The sequence below is a fragment of the Pongo abelii genome, chromosome 15 (assembly GCF_028885655.2).
Source record: "Pongo abelii isolate AG06213 chromosome 15, NHGRI_mPonAbe1-v2.0_pri, whole genome shotgun sequence".
Taxonomy (NCBI): Eukaryota; Metazoa; Chordata; class Mammalia; order Primates; family Hominidae; genus Pongo; species Pongo abelii.
The window spans coordinates 108,081,566-108,106,031 of NC_072000.2; the positions used below are offsets into that span (position 1 = coordinate 108,081,566).

Here is a 24,466-nt window from a genome sequence, read left to right on the forward strand (position 1 = left end):
TAAAATATTGGACAGATGTGAATTCTTCTTTCCTTTTTTTTTTGAGATGGAGTCTTGCTCTGTCGTCCAGGCTGGAGTACAGTGACATGATCTTGGCTCATTGCAACCTCAGCCTCCCGAGTAGCTGGGACTACAGGCATGTGCCACCACGCCTAGGTAATTTTTGTATTTTTAGTAGCGATGGGGTTTCACCATGTTGGCCAGGCTGGTCTTGAACTCCTGACCTCAAGTGATCCGCCTGCCTTAGTCTCCCAAAGTGTTGGGATTACAGGCGTGAGCCACCACGCCTGGCTCTTTCTTGTCTTTTACTTAATTTTTTTTGTGACAGGGTCTCGCTGTGTCACCTAGGCTGGAGTGTAGTGGTACAGCCAAGGCTTACTGTAGCCTTGAGCTCCCAGGCTCAAACAATCCTCCCACCTTAGCCTCCTGAGTAGCTGGGACCACAGGCGTGTGCCACCACACCCAGCTAATTTTTATTTTTGTAGAGACAGGGTCTCACTGTATTCCCCAGGCTGGTCTTGAACTCCTGGGCTCAAGCAGTGCTCCTGTCTTGGCCTCCCAAAGCGCTGGGGTTACTGGTATGAGCCAACACACCCGGCCCAGATGTGAATTCTTTATTTTTATTTTATTATTTTTGAGACAGGGTCTCAACTCTGTCACCCAGGCTGGAGCACAATGGTGCAATCATGGCTCACTGCAGCCTTGATTTCCTGGACTCTAGTGATACTCACACCTCAGCCTCCTGAGTAGCTGGGACCACAGGTGCATGTCACCACACCCAGCTAATTTTGGTAATTTTTTTTAGGTTAGGGTTTTGCCATGTTTCCCTGTCTGGCTTTGAAATCTGAGCTCAAGAGATCCACCCGCCTTGGCCCCCCAAAGTGCTGGGATTACAGGTGTGAGGCACTGAGTCAGGCTGTGAATTCTTTATTTTATTTTCTTTATTTTTGAGACAGAGTTTCGCTCTGTTGTGGAGTGCAGTGGCACGATCTTGGCTCACTGCAAACTCTACTTTCCAGGTTCATGCGATTCTACTGCCTCACCCTCCCGAGTAGCTGGGATTACAGGCGTGCACCACTATGCCTGGCTAATTTTGTATTTTTAGTAGAGACAGGGTTTCACCATGTTGACCAGGCTGGTCTCGAACTCCTGACTTCAGGTGATCGGCCCACCTTGGCCTCCCAAAGTGCTGGGATCAAAGGAGTGAGCCACTGCACCTGGCATGTGAATTCTTTTTTTTTTGAGACAGAGTCTTGCTCTGTCGCCCAGGCTTGAGTGCAGTGGCGCTATCTCTGCTCACTGCAAGCTCCACCTCCCGGGTTCATGCCATTCTCCTGCCTCAGCCTCCTGAGTAGCTGGGACCACAGGCACCCGCCACCATGCCTGGCTGATTTTTTGTATTTTTAGTAGAGATGGGGTTTCACCGTGTTGGCCAGGATGGTCTCGATCTCATGACCTTGTGATCCACCCGCCTCGGCCTCCCAAAGTGCTGGGATTACAGGCGTGAGCCACTGCGCCCAGCCCTGTGAATTCTTAATATACATATTGTATGTATACTTTTTTGGTTTTGTTTTTATCAAGTTATATATGTATTTTGTATTTATATGTAGATTCGAAAATAAACTTTTAATTTTAGAATAGTTACAGATTTACAGAAAAGTTGCAAAGATAGTACAGAGGGTTCCCACATACTTTGCATCCAATTTCCCGTAATGTTAATATCCTACATTACTATGATACATTTGTGACAACCAAGGAACCAACATTGGTACATTACTATTATTATTACTATTATTATTATTTTTTTTTGAGACAAAGTTTCGCTACGTCTCCGAGGCTGGAGTGCAGTGGCTCCATGGCTCACTGCAACCTCTGCCTCCTGGGTTCCAGTTCTTCTGCTTCAGCCTCCCTAGTAGCTGGAATTACAGGCATGCGCTACTACGCCTGGCTAATTTCTGTACTTTTAGTAGAGATGGGGTTTTGCCATGTTGGCCATGCTGGTCTCGAACTCCTGCCCTTAAGTGATCCACCTGCCTTGGCTTCCCAGTGTGGGGATCACAGATGTGAGTCACTGCGCCCAGTCTGGTACATTATTATTAACTAAACTCCACTTTATTTGGATATCACTAGTTTTTCCCTTGTCCTTGTTGTACCTCAGGATCCCATCCAAGATACCATATCACATTTAGTCATCATGCCTCCTGCTCTGTGGCTGTTTTCTTAGACTTTCCTTGTATTAGAGGACTGTCTTAGCTTGCGAGGCTGTAACAAAGCACCACAGGCTAGTGACTTACGAACAACATAAGCCACAGTCCTGGAGGCTGGAAGTCTGGGATCAGGGTGCCAGCATGGTCAGATTCTGGTGCAGGCCCTCTTTCTGGTTGCATGCTACCGACTTCCATATGTATTCTCACATGGTGAAAAGAGTGTGAGAGAGTTCCCTTTTTAAAAAAATTTTAATAATTATTATTTTTTTGAGACAGGGTCTGTCTCTGTTGCCCAAGCTGGGGTGCAGTGGCACAATCTTGGCTCACTGCAACCTCCGCCTCCTGGGTGCAATTCATCCTCCCACCTCCACCTCAGCCTCCCAGGCTCAATTCATCCTCCTACCTGAGCCTCCCAAGTAGCTGGGACTACAGGTGCACACTACAACACCTAGCTAATTTTTGTATTTTTTGTAGAGATGGGGTTTCACCATGTTGCCCAAACTGGTCTTGAACACCTGAGCTCAAGCTATCTGCCTGCCTTGGCATCCCAAAGTGTTGGGATTATAGGTATCAGCCGCTATACTCTGCCTGGGTTCCCTTTATTTTTTATTTTTTTGAGACAGAGTCTCACTCCATCACCCAGGCTAGAGTGCAGTGGCGTGATCTCAGCTCACTGCAACCTCTGCCTGCCGGGTTCAAGCTATTCTCCTGCCTCAGCCTCCTGACTAGCTGGGATTACAGGCATGCACCACCATACCCGACTAATTTTGTATTTTTAGTAGAGACGGGGTTTTACCATGTTGACTAGGCTGGTCTCGAACTCCTGATTTCAGGTGATTCACCCACCTCGGCCTCCCAAAGTGCTGGGATTACAGGGATGAGCCACTGCTCAGCCCCTGGGTTCCCTTTTTTAAAGGCGCTAATCCCACCATGAGGGGTCCCCTCATGGCCTAATCACCTCTGAAAGGCCCCACCTCCTAAAGGCATTACTCTAGGCGTTAGAATTTTAACATGTGAGTTGGGGTGGGGGGCACACATTGATTCCATTGCAATAACCTTGATAGTTTTGAGACGTATGGGCAAGGTATTTTGTACAATGTCCTTAAATTTGGGTTTGTCTTGATATTTTTCCCATGGTTAAGTCAGGGTTATGAGTTTTTAGGAGAAAGACTAGTGGCTCCCAGTTTTGGATTCTGATTCCATTGTACCAAAACAAACCAGAACTCCTTGGAGTAAAGAGTGATTCTAGGGCTGGGGCAGGGAAAATACAAGATGAGCCTGAAGCTTCTTCTAGTGTTTGAAAGTAAGGAGATGCTAAAAAACAAAGGGATGGGAACATGAAGAAGGGACACAGGAACCAACTGAAAGAGCTCCCATTGACAAAAGCTGGAACAACTTGAACAATAAGATAAATAATGTAGTTTTTTTTTTTTTTTTTTTTTTTTTCTTTCTGAGACGGAGTCTCACTCTGTTGCCCAGGCTGGAGTGCAGTGGCGTGATCTTGGCTGACTGCAACCTCCGCCTCCTGGGTTCAAGGCAGTTCTCCTGTCTCAGCCTCCCGAGTTGCTGGGAAGACAGGCGCACACCACCACGCCCGGCTAATTTTTTTGTATTTTTAGTAGAGACGGGGTTTCACCATTTTGGTCAGGTTGGTCTCGAACTCCTGACCTCAGGTAATCCACCCGCCTTGGCCTCCCAAAGTGTTGGGATTACAGGCGTGAGCCTCCATGCCCAGCCAAGAATGTATTTTTAACAATTAGTATTTTACTTATCACCTAAAGTATAAAACAAATATGTGTAAGTCCATATTGATATAAATAATTACATTAATAAATGAGGAAAGAGACAAAGAATAGACTGATCTCCCTTAGAGAAGAATTCCAAATAATGGTAGATTCTTCCGTCTTCCAGAGTGTCCTCTATAACTTTCCCCATCTCCTTGGAGTGTGGGCTGCACTTAGTGACTTGCTTCCTAAGAGTATGGGATGGGATGAGTGTGTGTGGAGGTGGTGGTGATAATCTTACAGTGGCTAAACCTGCAAATGCTACCTGAGCCAGGTGGTCGAGGCTGATGTATTAGGTGTAAATCATGTTGGCACGTGCCCTTGATAGAATTGTTGATGAAAGATGCAAACTCTGTAAAATATTTGAAAAGATTTATTCTGAGCCAAATATGAGTGACCATGGCCTGTGACACAACCCTCAGGAAGTCCTGAGAACATGTGCCCAAGGTGGTCGGGGCACAGCTTTGTTTTATACATTTTAGAGAGACATGAGACATCAATCAGATGCATTTAAGAAATACATTGGTTGACCGGGCGTGGTGGCTCACGCCTGTAATCCCAACACTTTGAGAGGCCAAGGCAGGCAGATCACTTGAGGTCAGGAGTTCCAGACCAGCCTGGCCAATATGGTGAAACTCCGTCTCTACTGAAAATACAAAAATTAGCCGGGCATGGTGGCACGTGCCTGTAATCCCAGCTACTCAGGAGGCTGAGTCAGGAGAATCACTTGAGCGCAGGAGGTGGAGGTTGCCTGGCCCAAAGACATTTGTTTAATTGCCTTTTGCTTCCAATGTGGCTGTTAAGAAACCTAAAGTTGGCTGGGCACGGTGGCTCACGCCTGTAATCCCAGCACTTTGAGAGGCCGAGGCAGGTGGATCACGAGGTCAGGAGATCGAGACCATCCTGGCTAACATGGTGAAACTCCGTCTCTACTAAAAATACAAAAAATTAGCTGGGCGTGGTTGCGGGCGCCTATAATCCCAGCTACCAGGGAGACTGAGGCAGGAGAATGTCGTGAACCTGGGAGGCGGAGCTTGCATTGAGCTGTGATTGCACCACTGCACATCAGCCTGGGCAACAGAGCGAGACTCTGTCTCAAAAAAAAAAAAAAAAAAGCCTAAAGTTATTCTCGATTCTTTCTACATGACTTTTTTTTTTTTGAGATGGAATCTCGCTTTGTCGCCCAGGCTGGAGTGCAGTGGCGTGATCTCGGCTCACTGCAACCTCTGCCTCCCGAGTTCAAGCAATTCTCTGCCTCAGCTTCCCAAGTAGCTGGGATTACAGGCTCCCGCCACCACACCCGGCTAATTTTTTTGTGTTTTTAGTAGAGATGGGCTTTCATCATGTTGGCCAGACTGGTCTTGAACTCCTGACCTCCTGATCCACCTGCTTCGGCCTCCCAAAGTGCTTGGACTAAGGCGTGAGCCACTGTGCCAGGCCTACATGACCTGTTTTTTTTCCTCCCTCTTTGGAAGTATAGAGAATATTCTTTGGGACTGGATGTGGTAGTTCACACCTATAATCCCAGTACTTTGGGAGGCCGAGGTAGGAGGATCACTTGAGCCCAGGACTTTGAGACCATTCTGGGCAACATAGTGAGACCCTGTCTCTACTTAAAAAGAAAAGAAAAGAAAAAGAATATTCTTTTGTCACCACAATATTTTAATTTTCTTAGGACAATTTTTTTTGGGGGTCAAGTCCTACCTTTAGAACAGTGCCTTGCATAAAGTAGAGGCTCAGTAAACATTTCTTTGAGGAATGGATGGATGTTATGCTTTTGGGGCTGGCCAGATTTCTTTCTTTAGTTCTGTTCTGTTCTGTTCTTTTCCTTTTCCTTTTCTTTTCTTTCTCTCTCTGTCTCTCTTTTTCTTTGAGTTTCTCTATTGTTGCCCAGGCTGGAGTGCAATGGGGTGATCTTGGCTCACTGCAACCTCCGCCTCCTGGGTTCAAGCGATTCTCCTGCCTCAGCCTCTCAAGTAACTGGGGTTACAGGCATGTGCCACCATACCTGGCTAATTTTATATTTTTAGTAGAGTCGGGGTTTCTCCATGTTTGCCAGGTCTTGAACTCCTGACCTCAGATGATCCGCCCGCCTTGGCCTCCCAAAGTGCTGAGACTACAGGCGGGAGCCACCGCGCCCGGCCTGGGGCTGGCCAGATTTCTCAGGAAAATTTGCCTGTCTCTTTTTTGGAGACGAAGACCTAGCTGCCCTACCAGGTCTACAAACCAAGTGGTGGCTGAGAGTTGGTCATTTCCCAGGTTCCCTCTGGTGCTGCCTAGCTCAGTTCTTCTGCAGCTCCCTGCCATGCTTGTAGTGGACATCGCAATCGCACTTCTTAGTTTAAAGCATCCACCTAATGCAGTTGTGTGTGTGTTATGCTGAACGTTGGGGATTTGTTTTGAGGAATGCATCGTTAAGTGATTTCGTTGTGGGGGCATCAGGGAGTACATTTACACAAACCTAGAAAGTATAGCCTACTGCACACCTAGGCTGTATGGTGTAGCCCATTGCTCCTAGGCTAAAAACCCATACAGTATGTGGCTGTAATAGGCAGCTGTAACAGTGGTAAATATTTGTGCAACTAAACATATCTAAACATAGAAAAGATATAGTCACAATAGGTGTTACAATCTTTTTTTTTTTTTTTTTTTTTTTTTTGAGACAGAGTCTCGCTCTGTTGCCCAGGCTGGAGTGCAGTGGCACAATCTCAGCTCACTGCAAGTTCCACCTTCTGGGTTCATGCCATTCTCCTGCCTCAGCCTCCCGAGTAGCTGGGACTACAGGCACCCGCCACCATGCCCAGCTAATTTTTTTGTAATTTTAGTAGAGACAGGGTTTCATCGTGTTAGCCAGGATGGTCTTGATCTCCTGACATTGTGATCCACCAGCCTCAGCCTCCCAAAGTGCTGGGATTATGGGCGTGAGCCACTGTGCCTGGCCTGGTGTTATAATCTTATGGGATCACTGTCAAATATGAGATCCCTCATTGACCAAAATGTCATTATACTGCACATGACTGTATTGTACAGAATTGTCTATTCTAAATTTGTTAGTTTGCATCATATCTATCAGGGAGTTAGTTAAAATTCCCAAGGCCTTCTCTTTTAGTCATTAGTGTAATAGAGTAAGTAAAATATCACTCCTGTCATAAAGTACAAATTAAAAGGACAGTTTTAGTGTGTAATAACTATTTTCTGAGACAGTCTTGCTTGCTCTGTCACCTAGGCTGGAGTGCAGTGGCATGATCATAGCTCACACAGCCTTGAACTCCTGGGCTCAAGCCATCCTCCCACTTCAGCCTCCCGAGTAGTTGGGAGTACAGGCACATGCTACCATGCCCATCTAATTTTGAATTTTTTGATTAAAATATTATATGTGTGCGCATATATGTGTATATATACATATTTCAGACAAGGTCTCACTCTGCCACCCAGGCTGAAGTGCAGTGGCACAGTCATGGCTCACTGCAGCCGTGAACTGCAGACGTGCATCTTTATGCCTAGCTAATTTTTTTTCTTTCTTTTTTTTCTTTTTGAAGAGATGGGACCCGTCTATGTTGCCCAGTCTGGTCTTGAACTCCTGGGCTCAAACGATCTTTCTGCTTCAGCCTCCCAAGTAGCTGGGACTACAAGCATGTGCCACCATGCCTAGCTAATTTTTTTTTTTTTTTTTTGTAGAGATGGGGTCTTGCTGTCTTGCCTAGGCTGGTCTTGAATTCCTGGGTTCAAGGGATCCTCCCACCTCGTCCTCCCAAAGTGCTGGGGTTACACGCATCAGCCACAGTGTCCAGCATAATAACTATTTCTATTTTTCATATTACCTGTGCTTGGATTACTTTAGAAGTAAAGCAACTGAATATACAAATTCATATTTATGTCTGGTGTTTTTGTCAGAGTTGAGTGATAGAACTTTTGTTGTAGTCCGCATATTAGGTTTTATTGCGTGCCATCTCTTTTCAGTTGCACAGGTACAAATCCTTACCTGTCAAGTAGGATGTTGAATAATATAAACATGCTACAGTTACCTTGTCTATCCGAACTATTAAGCCTTATTTCAAGTTTGAGCATGGGTTTTTTAATTACTTTCTTTATCCAGAAACTTTTTTTTTTTTGAGACGGAGTCTTGCTCTGTCACCCAGGTTGGAGTGCAGTGGCGGGATCTTGGCTTACTGCAACCTCCACTTTCCAGGTTCAAGCGAGTCTCCTGCCTCAGCCTCCTGAGTAGCTGAGACTACAGGTGTGTGCCACCACACCCGCCTAATTTTTGTATTTTTTTTGTATCTCTAGTAAAGAGATGGGGTTTCGCCATGTTGACCAGGCTGGTCTTGAACTCCTGACCTCAAGTAATCCGCCTGCCTGGGCCTCCCAAAGTGGTAGGATTACAGGGAGAGCCACCGTGCCTTACCCAGAAACTTTTTTGTTATTGTTTCTTATGTTTCCAAAAGGCAGGTAAGCCTTTTGAAAGGATAGCATGGCCGGGCATGGTGGCTCACGCCTGTAATCCCAACACTTTGGGAAGCCAAGGTGGGCGAATCCCAAGGTCAAGAGATCAAGACCATCCTGGCATACATGGTGAAACCACATCTCTACTGAAAATACAAAAATTAGCTGAGCATGGTGGTGTGTTCCTGTAGTTCTAGCTACTTGGGAGGGTGAGGCAGGAGAATCACTTGAACCTGGGAGCTGGAGGTTGCAGTGAGCCGAGATCGTGCCACTGCACTCCAGCCTGGCGACAGAGCAAGACTCCATCTCAAAAAAAAAAAAAAAAAAGGACTAGCATTTCCTAATTTCTGTCCCAATGGGTAGTTTGTAAAAGACCATGTCTATTTGTATTGGGGTTTTTTTTTTTCTTTTGAGACGGAGTCTCGCTCTTTTGGCAGGCTGGAGTGCAGTGGCGCGATCTCTGCTCACTGCAACCTCTGCCTCCTGGATTCAAGCAATTCTTCTGCCTCAGGCTCCTGAGTAGCTGGGACTACTGGTGCGCGCCACCACGCCTGGCTAATTTTTGTATTTTTATTAGAGACGGGGTTTCACCATGTTGGCCAGGATGGTCTCAATCTCTTTACCTGGTGATCTGCCTGTCTTGGCCTCCCAAAGTGCTGAGATTACAGGCGTGAGCCACCGCGCCTGGCCTGTATTGTTTTTCAAATGACATTTAAAAAAGAGTAAAAATTGTTTTATTTCTAGGTTACAAAATGCTACAGACAGGATTTTAAAATTTATTTTGATTTATTTTTTACTCCTGGCAAGTTGCGATACAGGTATTTAATCAGAGGTCCCAGTGTGGAGCCTGACAGGATAGGTTCTTAACATTCTCAATTTATGTCCTCACAATGTGGTAGTATGAAAGAATGATTGAAGTAAATCTTTGGACGTGAGACTTGTGACCAGGCATGGTGGCTCATGCCTGTAATTGCAGCACTTTCAGAGGCTGAGGTGGACAGGTCACTTGAGCCTAGGAGTTGAAGGCCAGCCTCGGCAACATGGCAAGACTGTCTCTACAGAAAATAAAATAAAATAAAAAAGAAAGAAAAATTAGCCAGGCTTGGTGGCGCGCACCTGTAGTACCAACTACATGGGAGGCTGAGGTGGGAGGATCACTTGAGCCCAAGGAGGTGGAGGTTGCAATGAGCCAAGATCATGCCACTGCACTTCAGCCTGGGTGACAGAGTGAGACCCTGTCTCAGAAAAAAAAGGAGAATCATATATGTTAAAAATACATGTCAAAACAGCACAGTGGGCCGGGTGCAGTGGCTCATGCCTGTAATCCCAGTACTTTGGGAGGCCGACGCAGGCAGATCACCTGAGCTCAGGAGTTTGAGACCAGCCTGGGCAACATGGCAAAACTGTGTCTCTACTAAAAATACGAAAGTTAGCTGGGTATGGTGGTGCACGCCTGTAGTCCCAGCTACTTGGAAGGCTGAGGTGGGAGGATCGCTTGAGCCTGGGATGCGGAAGTTGCAGTGAGCCAAAATAGTGCCATTGCACTCCACCCTGGGCGATCGAATGAGAGCCTGTCTTAAAAAAAAAAAAAAAAAAAAAAAAAAGAGTACAGTGACAATTGCCTATACTCCTAGCTCCTTGGGAGACCGAAGGTGGAGAATTGCTTGAGTCTAAGAGTGCAAGTCCAGCCTGGGCAACATAGCAAGACCCCATCTCTAAAAGAAAGAGAAAAACATGAAAACCACGATACTATATAATTGCAAAAGTTGAGTCACTATCTAAAATAACAGAAACAAAATAAGTTCTAAAATTAAAAATAACAATTATAGGGTATTTTTGGTCTTCATTATGTTAGGTAGTGACTTACAGTCTGTAGACACAGTACATAATTTGTTAGGGGCCTGGTGTGATAGCTCATACCCGTACCTCCAGCACTTTGGGAGGCCAAGGTGGGAGGATCACTGGAGCCCAAGAGTTTTAGACCAGCCTGGGCAACATGGTGAGACCTCATCTCAAAAAAAAAAAAGAAAGAATTTGTTAGGTTTACTTGAATCCTGAGACTTTAAATTCAGTAGACTGTAATAGCTTTGCCTGTTGAACAACAGCCTTAAAGAGGTTTGACCCTAAAAAGGGCTTCTTGTGTGGATTTTTTTTTTTTTTTTTTTTTTTTGAGACGGAGTCTCGCTCTGTCGGCCAGCCTGGAGTGCAGTGGCGCCATCTCAGCTCACTGCAAGCTCCATCTCCCGGGTTCATGCCGTTCTCCTGCCTCAGCCTCCCGAGTAGCTGGGACTACAGGTGCCCGCCACCGCGCCCGGCTAATTTTTTGCATTTTTAGTAGAGACGGGGTTTCACCGTGTTAGCCAGGATGGTCTCGATCTCCTGACCTCGTAATCTGCCCGCTTTGGCCTCCCAAAGTGCTGGGATTACAGGCGTGAGCCACCGCACCCGGCTGCTTCTTGTGTTTTGGGAGCTTAATTCAGATGTTAGATTTATCAGGTTTTACACTGGAGATTTTGCATTGAGTTCTTTTGGTCTCACATAGTAAATAATGGAACTTTAAATAGGACTTTTTTTTTGTAAGGAATAAAAGCATAATAAAAAAAGTTCGTAGTTAGAATAACCTGGGGCCAGATAGCTTGTGTGTCAGTCAGAGGGAAAGAGGGAAGGGAGTATTTCTGAGCCTGTACTATGTTCTAGGTCAGGTGGGTATCAGTTTCTCTTGACATACAGGGAGATTGAGCCTCCAACACACCCCAGGGTAGGTGAGAAGAAGATGCAGTAGCTCCAAAGCTGCTTCATTCGTTCATTGCACGCATCTTTATTGCATGCCCGTGGGTTGCTAGGCATTGTTTTGGCTGATTCCTTGTTCCATTGAATCATCTCCAGGAATACACAGCATGGGAGTTGGAAGATGGTCCAGTGATGATGTGATTTATAGGCTGGCAAAATGTTTGAGTCAACTTAGATACTGAGTAATTTTTACCTTGCAGAAATCAGTGTAACCTGTTACTTAGCAGTAGCCTGTATACATTTTTTTTTTTTTTTTTTTTTTTTTTTTGAGATGGAGTCTCACTCTTGCCCAGGCTGGAGTGCAGTGGTGCGATCTCAGCTCACTGCAACCTCTGCCTACCGGGTTCAAGCGATTCTCCTGCCTCAGCCTCCCAAGTAGCTGGGATTGCAGGCACCTGCCACCATGCCCGGCTAATTTTTTGTATTTTTGGTAGAGACGGGGTTTCACCATGTTGGCCAGGCTTGTCTGGAACTCCTGACCTAAGTGATCTGCTCACCTGGGCCTCCCAAAGTGCTGGGATTACAGGTGTGAGCCACCACGCCCGGCCACCTGTATACTTTTGAATTCTTCATCTTGATGAGCTGCAATGTAGTGTTCCCTCAGAAACGCATTTTGTTTCTGCATCAGACTTGAAAAATGTCCTAAGTAGATTTGTCAGTCGTTTACAGTTTTATACCTTATTTATTTATTTATTTATTTATTTATTTATTTATTTAGCGATGGAGTCTTGCCCTGTCGCCCAGGCTGGAGTGCAATGGTGGGATCTCCGCTCACTGCAACCTCTGCCTCCTGAGTTCAAGTGATTCTCCTGCCTCAGCCTCCATAATAGCTGGGATTACAGGTGTGCACCACCGTGCCCGGCTAATTTTTTTGTATTTTTAGTAGAAATGTGTTTCACCATGTTGGCCAGGCTGCTCTCGAACTCTTGACCTCGTGATCCGCCAGCCTCGGCCTCCCGAAGTGCTGGGATTACAGGCGTGGGCCACCGCGCCCAGCTTGCCATTACTTTTATTCATAGAATGATCTTTAGTTTGACCTACGTGCATATAGACCTTTGCCTGTATTTCCTTCTAGTTTCTTGTTTTGTTTTTTTTTTTTAATTTAGTTATTAATCTGGAGTTAATGTTAGTATATAGTGAGTGTAGATGTTTAACTTTATTTCCTTTTCCTAAATAGCCACTTGCCTTGGCACCGTTTATTATATAAGCTGTCTTTAGTTATAATGGCTTAGCCTAGAAATGATGAGAGGTATCGAGTCTAAATATACATGCCGCTGTCTGTTTCCCTCTGAAGAAGTGGCGCGTGTACTTAGCTTCTATACCACGGTCACTTGGAGGGCAGGTTTCTTGTGCACTCACTCCGTGCTCCTCCTCTAGCCTTGGTACTGGGTCTGGCTCCGCAGTGATGAGCAGCTGCTCGCCAGCAGTGGGTGCCGTCACACCTCTGCCTCAGCTCCCCTTTCGTGCCGGGCTGGTAGTGCCCTTAACAATCTTAGTAGCCCTTACTAGCCTTGAGAGGTGCTAGTTGATAACACTGGCTTCCCTTGGGAGTGGTTTCTTCTGTCTGGCCTTCGTCTCTCAGTTGGCCATTGCCCCCCACCACCGTGTTCCGCCGCACAGCCACTGTCCATGAGCCTTCAGGTCTTTGTGCACCTGCTTGTGTAGCTTGTCTTCTGCTAGCTCGCATGTCCCTGAGGGCGACGCCCTTATTAATCTGTACATTCCAGGGCTTAGCTCAGAGGAAGTTTTAGCAAAACACTTGCATCTGCTAGTTTGGGAAACATAAAAGAATATATGTTGCATCATTTGGATATAATACATAAATACTTTGTTGTCAGGGTGGAAAAACAGGCCTTAAAGTTTTATTTTCCTCCTCCTGAAGACCCTTCTTCCCTTCAGTCATAGGAACCTCAAAGATGTTCAGATCAACATTTTAACCTACATTTTAATCTTGTTTGTTGAAAACTGGTCCTTAAGTGTTTTCTTTCACTCATTTTACAAATGTGTATTGAGCGCCAGGCTGGGAATATATCATGGAACAGTATGGATGAGGTCCCTAATGGAGCAGCAGTATTGTTCAGCAATATATTCCCAGCCTGGCACACCATGGATTTGCTACAGTGAAGCTGGAGAGCCCTGTGTTAAATAAATACTAACAGTTAACATACTGTCAGGTAGAGGACAGTTTGTTCTTTTTTTTTTGAGACAGAATCTTCCTCTGTTGCCCAGGCTGGAGTGCAGTGGTGCGATCTCGGCTCACTGCAACTCTTGCCTCCTGGCTTCAAGCGATTCTCCTGCCTCAGCCTCCTGAGTAGCTGGGAGTACAGGCAAGCGCCATCAGACTCGGCTAATTTTTGTATTTTTGGTAGAGACTGGGGTTTCACCGTATTGGCCAGGCTGGTCTCGAACTCTTGACCTCGTGATCTGCCCGCCTTGGCCTCCCAAAGTGCTGGGATTGCAGGCATGAGCCACCGTGCCTGGCCGGCGTTTGTTCTTTTGTTGTTTTCTGGGCTGTTCGTTAGTGGAGTGGAGGTGGATTTCTGAATAGTCTTACAGACAACTTCCAAATTTTAAAAGGAATTTAGTCTTCATATTTATGGAAAAAAAAAGTCATTTTTCCAGTGTGAAATTGGTGATGCAGAGACTAACGTGACCCTATTCTCCAGCACTCACAGCTTCACCCCAAAATCCTGGAATATATAGTCTGTATCTGCTGATTCAGCTTTTCTTCCCTTCATCCAGCGTCTGTCAGTCCATCCATTCACCACATGGACTGTCTGGGCCAGGAGCTGCCCCTAGATGCTGTGGAGTCCTACAAGATCAAGTCCCTGCCTTTTTTTTTTTTGGAATTTTTTAAAGAGACAGGGTCTTGCTCCGTCACCCAGTCTAGAGTGCAGTGGTGCCATCATAGCTGACTGTCACCTCAAATTCCTGGACTCAAGCGATCCTTGTGCCTCACTGAGCCTCCTGGGTAGCAAGGAATACCTGCACATACCACCACACCCAGCTAATTTTATTTTGTTTATTTTTATTTATTTATTTAGGCAGAGTCTCGGTCTGTCACCCAGGCTGGAGTGCAGTAGCGAGATCTTGGCTCACTGCAATCTCTGCCTCCCGGGCTCAAGTGATTCTCATGCCTCAGCCGCCTGAGTAGCTGGGACCACAGGCGTGTGCCACCACACCCAGCTAATTTTTGTATTTTTAGTTGAGACAGGGTTTCGCCGTGTTGGCCAGGCTGGTTTTGAACTCCTGGCATCAAGTGATCTGCCTGCCTTGGTCTCCCAAAGTGCTGGGATTACAGGAATGAGCCACCATGCCTGGCTGTCCTGCCTTTTTAAATAAGAGCTTATATTCAAGGTGATATTAGACACTTCATGAAACGTAAGATTTCAGACAGTGTCAGTGCTATGAAGGAAATAACTCTGACGTGTAATCTCGCCTCCATCCCTGTCACTCTGTCAAAAAGATCACTGCTCATTATCTTTCTGTTTTTTAAACTTAACGATGGGGTTTTAAGACTTATAAAAAAGGAGAGAGGCTAGCAGAGGGAACCATTGCTCAGTGGCAGCGGCTGTCAGGCACAACAGCACAAATGATGCTGTTTTATATTCCCCTTTCCTCCCCCTTTTCTTTCTCACTTTGGTGTTTGAAAGCCCCTTCCAGACATTGCATCACATCACCCTGGGCCTGGCCCCGGTGGTGCTTCGCTGTGCCCTCCTCATCTGTGAGCCTGCCTGGTGACTGTGCTGCACCTGTCCTTGATGCCCTGTGTCTTCCAGGTCTGCTCCTCCCCTGCTGCTCTTCCTATTCCATGTTCTTTGGCTGGTTTTTCTTTCTTCTTCCAGCTGCGTGACTCCTTTTCAAGCCTTTGTCCAGTTAAACATCTTACCAAGAATGTAGTGTTCTTTCTGCATTTCATTAGGAAGAGAAAAAGGCTTGCAAACATTCTGAGAAAAAGTGTTGTTCACTCAGGCTATGTGTTTTGGAAATGCCATTTAGATGTTTTGCTGCTTTTAATCTTTGGCATTAATTTCAGTTGCTGTCATAAAAAAGAATTGAGACATAAACCAGAAAAGTAATTAAATGTGTCTGCAAAGGAAAAACAGAAACAGTGCAGAATATGGTATTTCAAGGTCATGAATTACAAATGTGCATGTTTATTATTCCCCTATAAAATGTTAATTAAAAAATTTTCATATTTACTTGATGTAACAGAAATGAAACCTGTAATGAGGGGTCTAATTTCTTTTTCTTTTTTCATTCCAGAATGTATGACAACATGTCCACAATGGTGTACATAAAGGAAGACAAGTTGGAGAAGCTTACACAGGATGAAATTATTTCTAAGACAAAGCAAGTAATTCAGGGGCTGGAAGCTTTGAAGAATGAGCACAATTCCATTTTACAAAGTTTGCTGGAGACACTGAAGTGTTTGAAGAAAGATGATGAAAGTAACTTGGTGGAGGAGAAATCAAACATGATCCGGAAGTCACTGGAGATGTTGGAGCTCGGCCTGAGTGAGGCACAGGTACGACTGAGAATGACTCAGGCATTATCAGGAACTTTTGATGGTAAAATGGAGACTTGTTTGAAATAAGCAGTTTCACTAAAGAAGAGGAAAGATGGTTATAGAATAACAGATCCAGGCCCAGTGCGGTGTGGCTCAGGCCTGTAATCCAAGCACTTTGGGAGGCCGAGGCAGGTGGATCACTTGAGGTCAGGAGTTTGAGACCAGCCTGGCCAACATGGCGAAACCCTGACTCTACTAAAAATACAAAAATTAGCCAGGCCTGGTGGCTGGCGTGTGTAATCCAGCTACTAGGCAGGCTTGAGGCAGGAGAATCACTTGAACCTGGGAGGCAGAGGTTGCAGGGAGCCAAAATTGTGCCACTGCACTCCAGCCTGGGTGACAGAGCGAGACTTTGTCTCAAAGAAAAAAACAAAAAAAAAAAACAGATCATGTGTTCTGTATGTTAATAAATTACTATTGATTTCGGCCTATCAGAATTGTATTGATTGATTGATTGAGATGGAGTTTTGCTCTTGCTGCCCAGGCTGGAGTGCAGTGATGCAATCTCGGCTCACTGCAACCTCTGCCTCCCGGGCTCAAGTGATTCTCCTGCCTCAGCCTCCCAAGTAGCTGGGATTATAGGCATGCGCCACCACACCTGGCTAATTTTGTATTTTTAGTAGAGATGGGGTTTCTCCATGTTGGTTAGGCTGGTCTTGAACTTCCGACCTCACGTGATCCGCCTGCCTCAGCAAATTGTTGGGCTTACAGGCGCGAGCCACCATGCCTGGCCTCTGAATTTGATTTTGATTTTGATTTTTTTGAGACAATGTTTGCTCTCGTCGCCCGGGCTGGAGTGCAATGGCTCAATCTCGGATCACTGCAACCTCTGTCCCCCGGGTTCAAGTGATTCTCCTGCCTCAGCCTCCCAAGTAGCTGAGATTACAGGCACGTACCACCATTCCTGGCTAATTTTTTGTATTTTTAGTAGAAACGGGATTTCACCATGTTGGCCAGGCTGGTCTTGAACTCCTGACCTCAGGGCCTCTCTGAATTTTGAAAAGCGGAGCCAAAATAGTGGATACTGCTATGTATCATTTAGGATTTGATTTGGCTGCCAGTATCAAAAAAACAAAAACAGTAGCTTAAACCATAAGACGTTTGTCAAATAAGTACCGAGGTATACTATCCTGGACGGGTTCTGTAGCTACACAGTCATCGGGGATACTCAGGCTCCTAACATCTGCCACACTACACCTTGGCAGCCTGTCTTGGGGACTGAGGGTGAGCTCCATGTGGCCCTGTTATAGCATAGGGAAAGGGAAAGGAAGGACGTGCCTCCTTCCTTGAAGGCTACTATGATGAGGTGTACAGCAGTGCTTACATTTCATTGGCCAGACCTTATGGCTGTACCTGGGTGAGTGGGAGACTGGGGAATGTTGTCTTCCCACTTACAGTGGCAGGTTCTTAAGCCTAAGGAAGAAAAGGACCATCACCACTGGCCAGTGGGTGATGGTCTCTGCAATCCCAGGGCCAGATTGCATCATATCTTTGACTAACCTTTGTTTCTGTAATATCATGCTTGACATAGAGATGAAAACACTGGAAACATCTAGGTTTTTAAATTCTCTCTCCTGATAACTTCTGGCTCTGTCAGCATATCTTAGGTAAAATTAAATATACTAAAGCTTGGCTTCTTTCTTAGCATTCTCTAGTTGAGTGAGTGAATAGAGCAGAAGAGGGGCTGCTGGCCAGCGGTTTCTGCTTTCATTGAGGAAGTGACTGCCCACACCCTGATTTTAGAGTCTTCATCCTAACCCTGTTACAGACTTGAGTTGCAGAACTGTAGCTTTGTTTGGGTATTGTGAACCTATTATTTCTCAAGTTCTGTTATCTTGAGAACAGGTGACATGAATTTAAACTTGCTTTTTTGGTGTCGCAGATAAGAGTTTTAAAGAAAGAAGGAAGAAAAGGTCCCACCTTCTGGAGTTTCAGGTTTTAAACCTAGGAGGATAATAACCTGGTTATTATTGTTATGAGAGGGATGGGCAGATGTATGTTCTAAAGAGAGAACAGATTGCAGCCAGCCAGCTCCTTCTAGCTCTTTCTGCTCTTATGCTCCTAGGAACTTGCCACAGCCTCATGCTGGTCTGTTCCAGAAACTAGTGAGCACTCTGTAGGCAGAGCCCTGGAGTGGCCCCTGGATTTTATGACATAAACATAAGCTTATGAGTGCACCAGTGCATTCTTACTCTTGGTGGTAGCTACAGAGGTGTCTTCTCTCACCTTGGAACATCAGGGAAGATTTGTATGTGCACTGTTCTCTGACCCCCACTTCCAGCCCTGCACCAGCCTGCACTCTGTGCAGACATGCATGTGTGTACACACGTGGGAAAGGGCCTATAAAGAATTATGTTGGGGCCATCTTGATAGAAAGTAAAATAATACAGTTTCATCAGAAGGATAGCTGTGTTTTCATTGCTAGTCCATTTGACATGCTCTTCAAAAAAATAAGTATTTTTTTGTAGGCATTCTGAGCATGTGATATTCTTTATCATACCCTGCTATGTAGTCTGTGGCTGAAGGGGAAAGGAGAAATAAATGGCAGACTGTACTTACATGTACTTCGGAGAAAATATCTGCGAGTGTAAGCTACAGCCCCAGCCACAGAATGTTCGCACAAGTCGGGGGGACTCTTGCTGGACAACGTGCCCCAGTGTTGCACACGTTTCTGTCTGCTCAGGTTATGATGGCTTTGTCAAATCACCTGAATGCTGTGGAGTCTGAGAAGCAGAAACTGCGTGCGCAGGTTCGTCGTCTGTGCCAGGAGAATCAGTGGCTACGGGATGAACTGGCCAACACGCAGCAGAAACTGCAGAAGAGTGAGCAGTCTGTGGCTCAACTGGAGGAGGAGAAGAAGCATCTGGAGTTTATGAATCAGCTAAAAAAATATGATGACGACATTTCCCCATCGGTGAGTGGCTCTGTAGCAAATGTGGTGCTAATGTTTAAAATGGAGTCCCTGGGAAAGTCATAGAGGTTCTGTTTGCCATATTCTTTTCATGTTAGAACATTGACCAGAACATGCAAAAATGTTTTGTAAATAGAAGCCACAATCCAGAGAGACACCATTACCTTCAACGAGGTCTGCCCCGAGGTCTGCCCCAGCTTAGGCTCCGGAGCTTCCTTGCCCCTCTGTAGCTTGGCTTCCATGCCATCAGCTGCTGGTCTAGCAGTAGTCCAATCCGGCTGTCTGAATCTGGACTCTGGGCAACCTCTCTGCCCCTTATGGTGGGTGCTCTTGGCATCGCCATTCTCTTTGAAACTGCCCTGGCCCTCTGGACACCACCTGGCTCTCTTGCCACCTCTCTCATCCTCCCCTTGGCTACCCTTGCCAGCTTATCTTCCTGTATCTGCAGCGGAAGAAAGGATCTTGGTTTTCTTCTTTTTCTTTTTTTTACAAGGAGTCTCGCTCTGTCACTCAGGCTGTAGTGCAATGGCACAATCTTGGCTCACTGCAACCTCCGCCTCCCGGGTTCATGTGATTCTCCTGCCTCAGCCTCCGGAGTAGCTGGGATTACAGGTGCGTGACACCATGCCCAGCTAACTTTTTGTATTTTTTTTTTTTTTTTTTTTTTTTAGTAGAAATGAGGTTTCACTATTTTAGCCAGGCTGGTCTTGAATTCCTGGCCTCAAGTGATCTGCCCACCTCAGCCTCCCAAAGTGCTGGGATTCCAGGTGGGAGCCACCATGCCCAGCCTTCTTCTTTCTCAGTTGGCTCTATTTGGATGTTTATCCTAGTCTCAGTTATTTTTCATTCAACATTTATTTCTGATTCAGTTAACTTTTTTTTTTGAGATGGAGTCTCACTCTGTTGCCCAGGCTGGAGTGCAGTGGCACGATCTTGGCTCTCTGCAACCTCTGCCTCCCGGGTTCAAGCGATTCTCCTGCCTCAGCCTCCCGAGTAGCTGGGACTACAGGCGTGTACCACCACGTCTGGCTAATTTTTTGTGTTTTTAGTAGAGATAGGGTTTCATTGTGTTAGCCAGGATGGTCTTGATCTCCTGACCTTGTGATCTGCCTGCCTCGGCCTCCCAAAGTGCTGAGATTACAGGTGTGAGCCACTGCGCCCGGCCAGTTAACTTCTTTTTACTTTTTTTTTCACTTTCGAGACGAAGTCTTGCTCTTGTGCCCCAGGCTGGAGTGCAATGGCGCGATCTTGGCTCACTGCAACCTCCACCTCCTGGGTTCAAGCGATTCTCCTGCCTCAGTCTCCCAAGTAGCTGGGATTACAGGTGTGTACCGCCACGCCTGGCTAATTTTTGTATTCTAAGTAGAGACGGGGTTTCACCATGTTGGCCACTACTGACCTCAGGTGATCCCCCGACCTCGGCCTCCCAAAGTGCTGGGATTACAGGCATGAGCCACCACGTCCGGCCTCAGTTAACTTCTTTTAAAGAAAATTTCTAAATTTTGGAATTAATTTATGTTACTTATTTTTAATTTTAAAAATTTTACCCTTCTCTCAAGTTCCCAATGGAATAATTTTAAATTGATTGAAAAGTTGAAAAGTTAGAGAAGAAAATTCACTTGCTTGTAACCCAGTCTCCCCTAGTCTTCCATAATCACAGAACAGTGGTCAGAACTAAGACACTAACATCAATACTTTACTGTTAACTGAAACACAGACTTGGTTGGATGTCACCAGGCCTTCCACTAGTATCTCTTTTCTGTGCTAGGACCTAGTCCAATGTTCCACATTGCATTTGGAACTAAGGTTTTTTAAATACCTGTATGATGCCAGACATGTTCATGTACATAATCAGAATACTAGAGAGGTGCACATTTGTGTCTCTCGTTCAAATCCCCATCCTAAGACTACTGAAACAGTTTTTTGCGTAGCACCAGCAAACCTATATTTCCCCTCTGTCTTCATCTGCTTGGGCTACTGTAACAAATACCACGGGCTGGATGGCTTAACATTTATTTTCTCATAGTTCTGGAAGTCCAAGATCAGGGTACCAGCAGGGTCCGGTTCTGGCGAGGGCCTTCTTTCTGGCTTGCAGACTGCTGCCATCTCTTTGTGTTCTCATATGGTACAGAGAGAGAGGGAGTAAGCTCTCTGGTGTCTCTTTTTATAAGGGCACTAATCCCATCATGAGGGCCCACACTTTCCAGCTCATCTTATCCTAATCACCTCCCAAAGGTTTCATCTCTAAATACCATTACACTGGGGGTTAGGGCTTTAACATAGGAATTTGAGGAGAACACAGTTTAGTTGACAGGATGCTATTTCAAAAGGCTTACCATATTCCTCCCTCACATCTCCTCTAGGTTAGGGGCCAACTAAATGTTTTGATTTAAAAGATGTGGCTGGGCGCGGTGGCTCATGCCTGTAATCCCAGCCCTTAGGGAGGCCGAGGCAGGCAGATCACCTGAGGTTAGGAGTTGGAGGACAGCCTGGCCAATATAGTGAAACCCCATCTCTACTAAAAATACAAAAATTAGCCAAGCATGGTGGCACATACCTGTAATTCCAGCTACTCAGGAGGCTGAGGCAGGAGAATCGCTTGAACCCAGGAGATGGAGATGGCAGTGAGCCAAGATCACGCCACTGCACTCCAGTCTAGACGACAAGAGTAAAGCTCTGTCTCAAAAAAAAAAAAAAAATTCAGGCCGATGCGGTGGCTCATGCTGTAATCCCAACACTCTGGGAGGCTGAGGCGGGCGGATCACCTGAGGCCAGGAGTTCCAGACCAGCCTGGCCAACATGGCAAAACCCCATCTCTATGAAAAAATACAAAAAAATTAGCTGGGTGTGGTGGAGTGCACCTGTGGTCCCACCTACTCGGGAGGCTGAGGCATGGAATCGTTGGAACCTGGGAGGCGGAGGTTGCAGTGAGCCAAGATCATGCCACTGTACTCCAGCTTGGGTGGCAGAGGAAGACCCTGTGTCAAAAAAACAAGCAATAAATAAATAAATAAATAAATAAAAGATGTGCTTGCTCTAGAGTGCTATGGAAATGCAAGTACTTTGCAGATGTCGATGCCAGCAGTGATTGACCTGGGACACTGGAGGATGTTGAGAAGAAGAAAGCTGGTTTCGTAGGATCGGAGACTTTTAAAATTTATTATTTTGAAAAACTGTTAAACTTGGAGAAAACATCCAATGAGCTGACTCCCCTTACCCTTTCCAGAGTACTTACGAGTGCCTGTTTCTTCTGAACCCTGCTCACATAGTGGCATAGCACGTGCCACGGCTGCTTACTGCTGCTGGGCGTCTTTCCCTAGGGTGAGGGGTTCTCCTGTGGCAGTCCAGGGCCAAGGGCACTCAGGAGGTTGCACACAGACCCAGTATCTCCTCTCCTCTGCAGCTCATACTCTCCTTTTGTTAACTGCCAACAGCATCCTTCATGGCATTGTTGCACTGTGTCCCAGGGTCCAGTTCAGGGGCACATCCTGCATGTGGCTGCCACATCTCTGGAGTGGCCTTTCACATGGAATGGGGCCTCCATCGCTGGTTGTCTTTCATGACATTCGTGTTTTTGAAGAATGCAGGCCAGTTATTTCGCCCATCATTCCTCAGTTGGGGGTCGTCTAATGCCTGGATTATGCATCCCAGACAGGAATATTCTAAAAGCAATGTGTCTTTATCACATTTTCCCTTCCGGAGCCAAACAGTGTTCATCTGCCCCATGACGAAGCTAGTTTCTTACTGGTCAGGCTGTTACCTGTCTTTTCCATTATGTAGTTTCTGATTTTATTTCCTTGACTAATCAGCAATATGTGGGGAAACATGGGTCACAGGCCTTTAAAGTTGGGAGGTTTCAAACTGCTCCCAGGGATCCTGCCCCGGAGCCGATTGTGGTGGTGAGGAATCTAGCCCCTCCACTTCTCTGGGGATCAGAGATGCACCATTTTCACCTGTTGCTGCATGTTTGGTTCCCAAATCAGATTTTATTTTGAGTCAGTTTTTCCTGCTCTCCTAGACCTCCCTCAGAGCGCAGGAGAAGGATCTGAGGCATGGAAATGCAGCCATGGCCCATTTCGTCAAACTCTGGTCTGCACTTGAGTATTTGTGTTCTAGTCTAGCAAGCTTTTCATTACTCCTGTTCAACTGATGGATAAGCCAGATCGTCGGCGATCCTACATTTGATGTTAAAAACTGATCACCTTTTCTAAGATTCTTAGTTAAAATGTATTTAATATTAAAAATTTTCAGGACAGGATGTGTATAGTACATGTAAGATGAAGCGTTGTGCTGGGTCTGTTTTATAGGAGGACAAAGACACTGATTCTACCAAAGAGCCTCTGGATGACCTTTTCCCCAATGATGAAGACGACCCAGGGCAAGGAAGTGAGTGATGGGTGATGTGGGAATGTTACTGAGTGCAGGAGAGAGGTGTTTTCCCCTTAGAACACGGTCATAGCAATCAGTGGCAGCCTTAGTGCATGCGGCCTGTCTGGAGGAAGTACCACCAGAGCAGGGTTGCCTTTGGTTTTCCAAAATAATTTGTGTTGTGTGTTGGGATACAGGAATATGCTAGAGCAGACCCTAGGATACAGCGGCATGCATGTGCAGTTCAGGCGTGATCTGCAGATTCTTATGGGGTAAAGAGGTCAGAATTACTTATTCTGCTTGTTTCATAGCGCCGAGAGGAGTCTCATGGACTGAGTGGCCATGGTGCCGTCCCTGACGCTAGTCACTACTCTTATCCTGCCTGCCCAGGCAGTACTAGGAAAAGATTTAAATAGCACTGGGGGCCAAGTACTAACCTGAACCAAAGCTAGTAAAGATAATTTTAAAGAAACTGACTCATCTGGATAATTGTCTTTGAAAACCCATCTGAAGTGAACTTTCTCGGTGCAGTCCAGCAGCAGCACAGCAGTGCAGCCGCGGCTGCCCAGCAGGGCGGCTACGAGATCCCCGCGCGGCTGCGGACGCTCCACAACCTGGTGATCCAGTACGCCTCGCAGGGGCGCTACGAGGTAGCTGTGCCCCTCTGCAAGCAGGCCCTGGAGGACCTGGAGAAGACTTCAGGACACGACCACCCGGACGTGGCCACCATGCTCAACATCCTGGCCTTGGTGTACAGGCTAGTCACTTCTGTTTACCTACTGAGTTTTACCTAGAGACAATGTTTTTAACCATCTTGTCCCTTAAAATATATTTTTATGTATCTATATAAACTACTTTTCCACCATATCCACTTCTCTTTAAACAGGGGTTACATTAAAAATATTTAGCAAGCTTTTTTTTTTTTCTGAGACAGAGTCTCATTCGGTCACCCAGGCTGGAGTGCAGTGGTGCGATCTCGGCTCACTGCAAGCTCCGCCTCCTGGGTTCACGCCATTCTCCTGCCTCAGCCTCCCAAGTAGCTGGGACTTCAGGCGCCCGCCACCACGCCTGGCTAATTTTTTTGTATTTTTAGTAAAGATGGGGTTTCATCGTGTTAACCAGGATGGTCTCGATCTCCTGACCTCGTGATCCGCCCGCCTCGGCCTCCCAAAGTGCTGGGATTACAGGCGTGAGCCACTGCGCCCAGCCTATTTAGCAAGCTTTGTGGGTGTCACTGAATCAGAACAGACGCTGCCCGTGACCACTCAGTTCAGCTTGTTTAGAATAGCCCGCAGTGTACCCCTCACGCCAGCCAAACGAAGCTGTTTTAACCTTTTCCACAAGACCCTGTGCAGGCGGCTTCTTTTGTCTAAATAGCCTTCCCACTTGGCCT

General features: G+C 46.1%; 1 protein-coding gene across 1 annotated transcript in view; it reads left to right on the forward strand.

Moving 5' to 3' along the window:
• KLC1 (kinesin light chain 1) overlaps positions 1-24,466 on the forward strand; it is a gene marked incomplete at its 5' end in the record, with an annotated part of 59,841 nt that overhangs the window by 12,391 nt on the left and 22,984 nt on the right. The window contains 4 exon segments of the mRNA NM_001133355.1: positions 15,491-15,752; positions 18,478-18,708; positions 23,013-23,091; positions 23,605-23,830. Coding sequence (NP_001126827.1) covers positions 15,492-15,752; positions 18,478-18,708; positions 23,013-23,091; positions 23,605-23,830 — 797 coding nt within the window.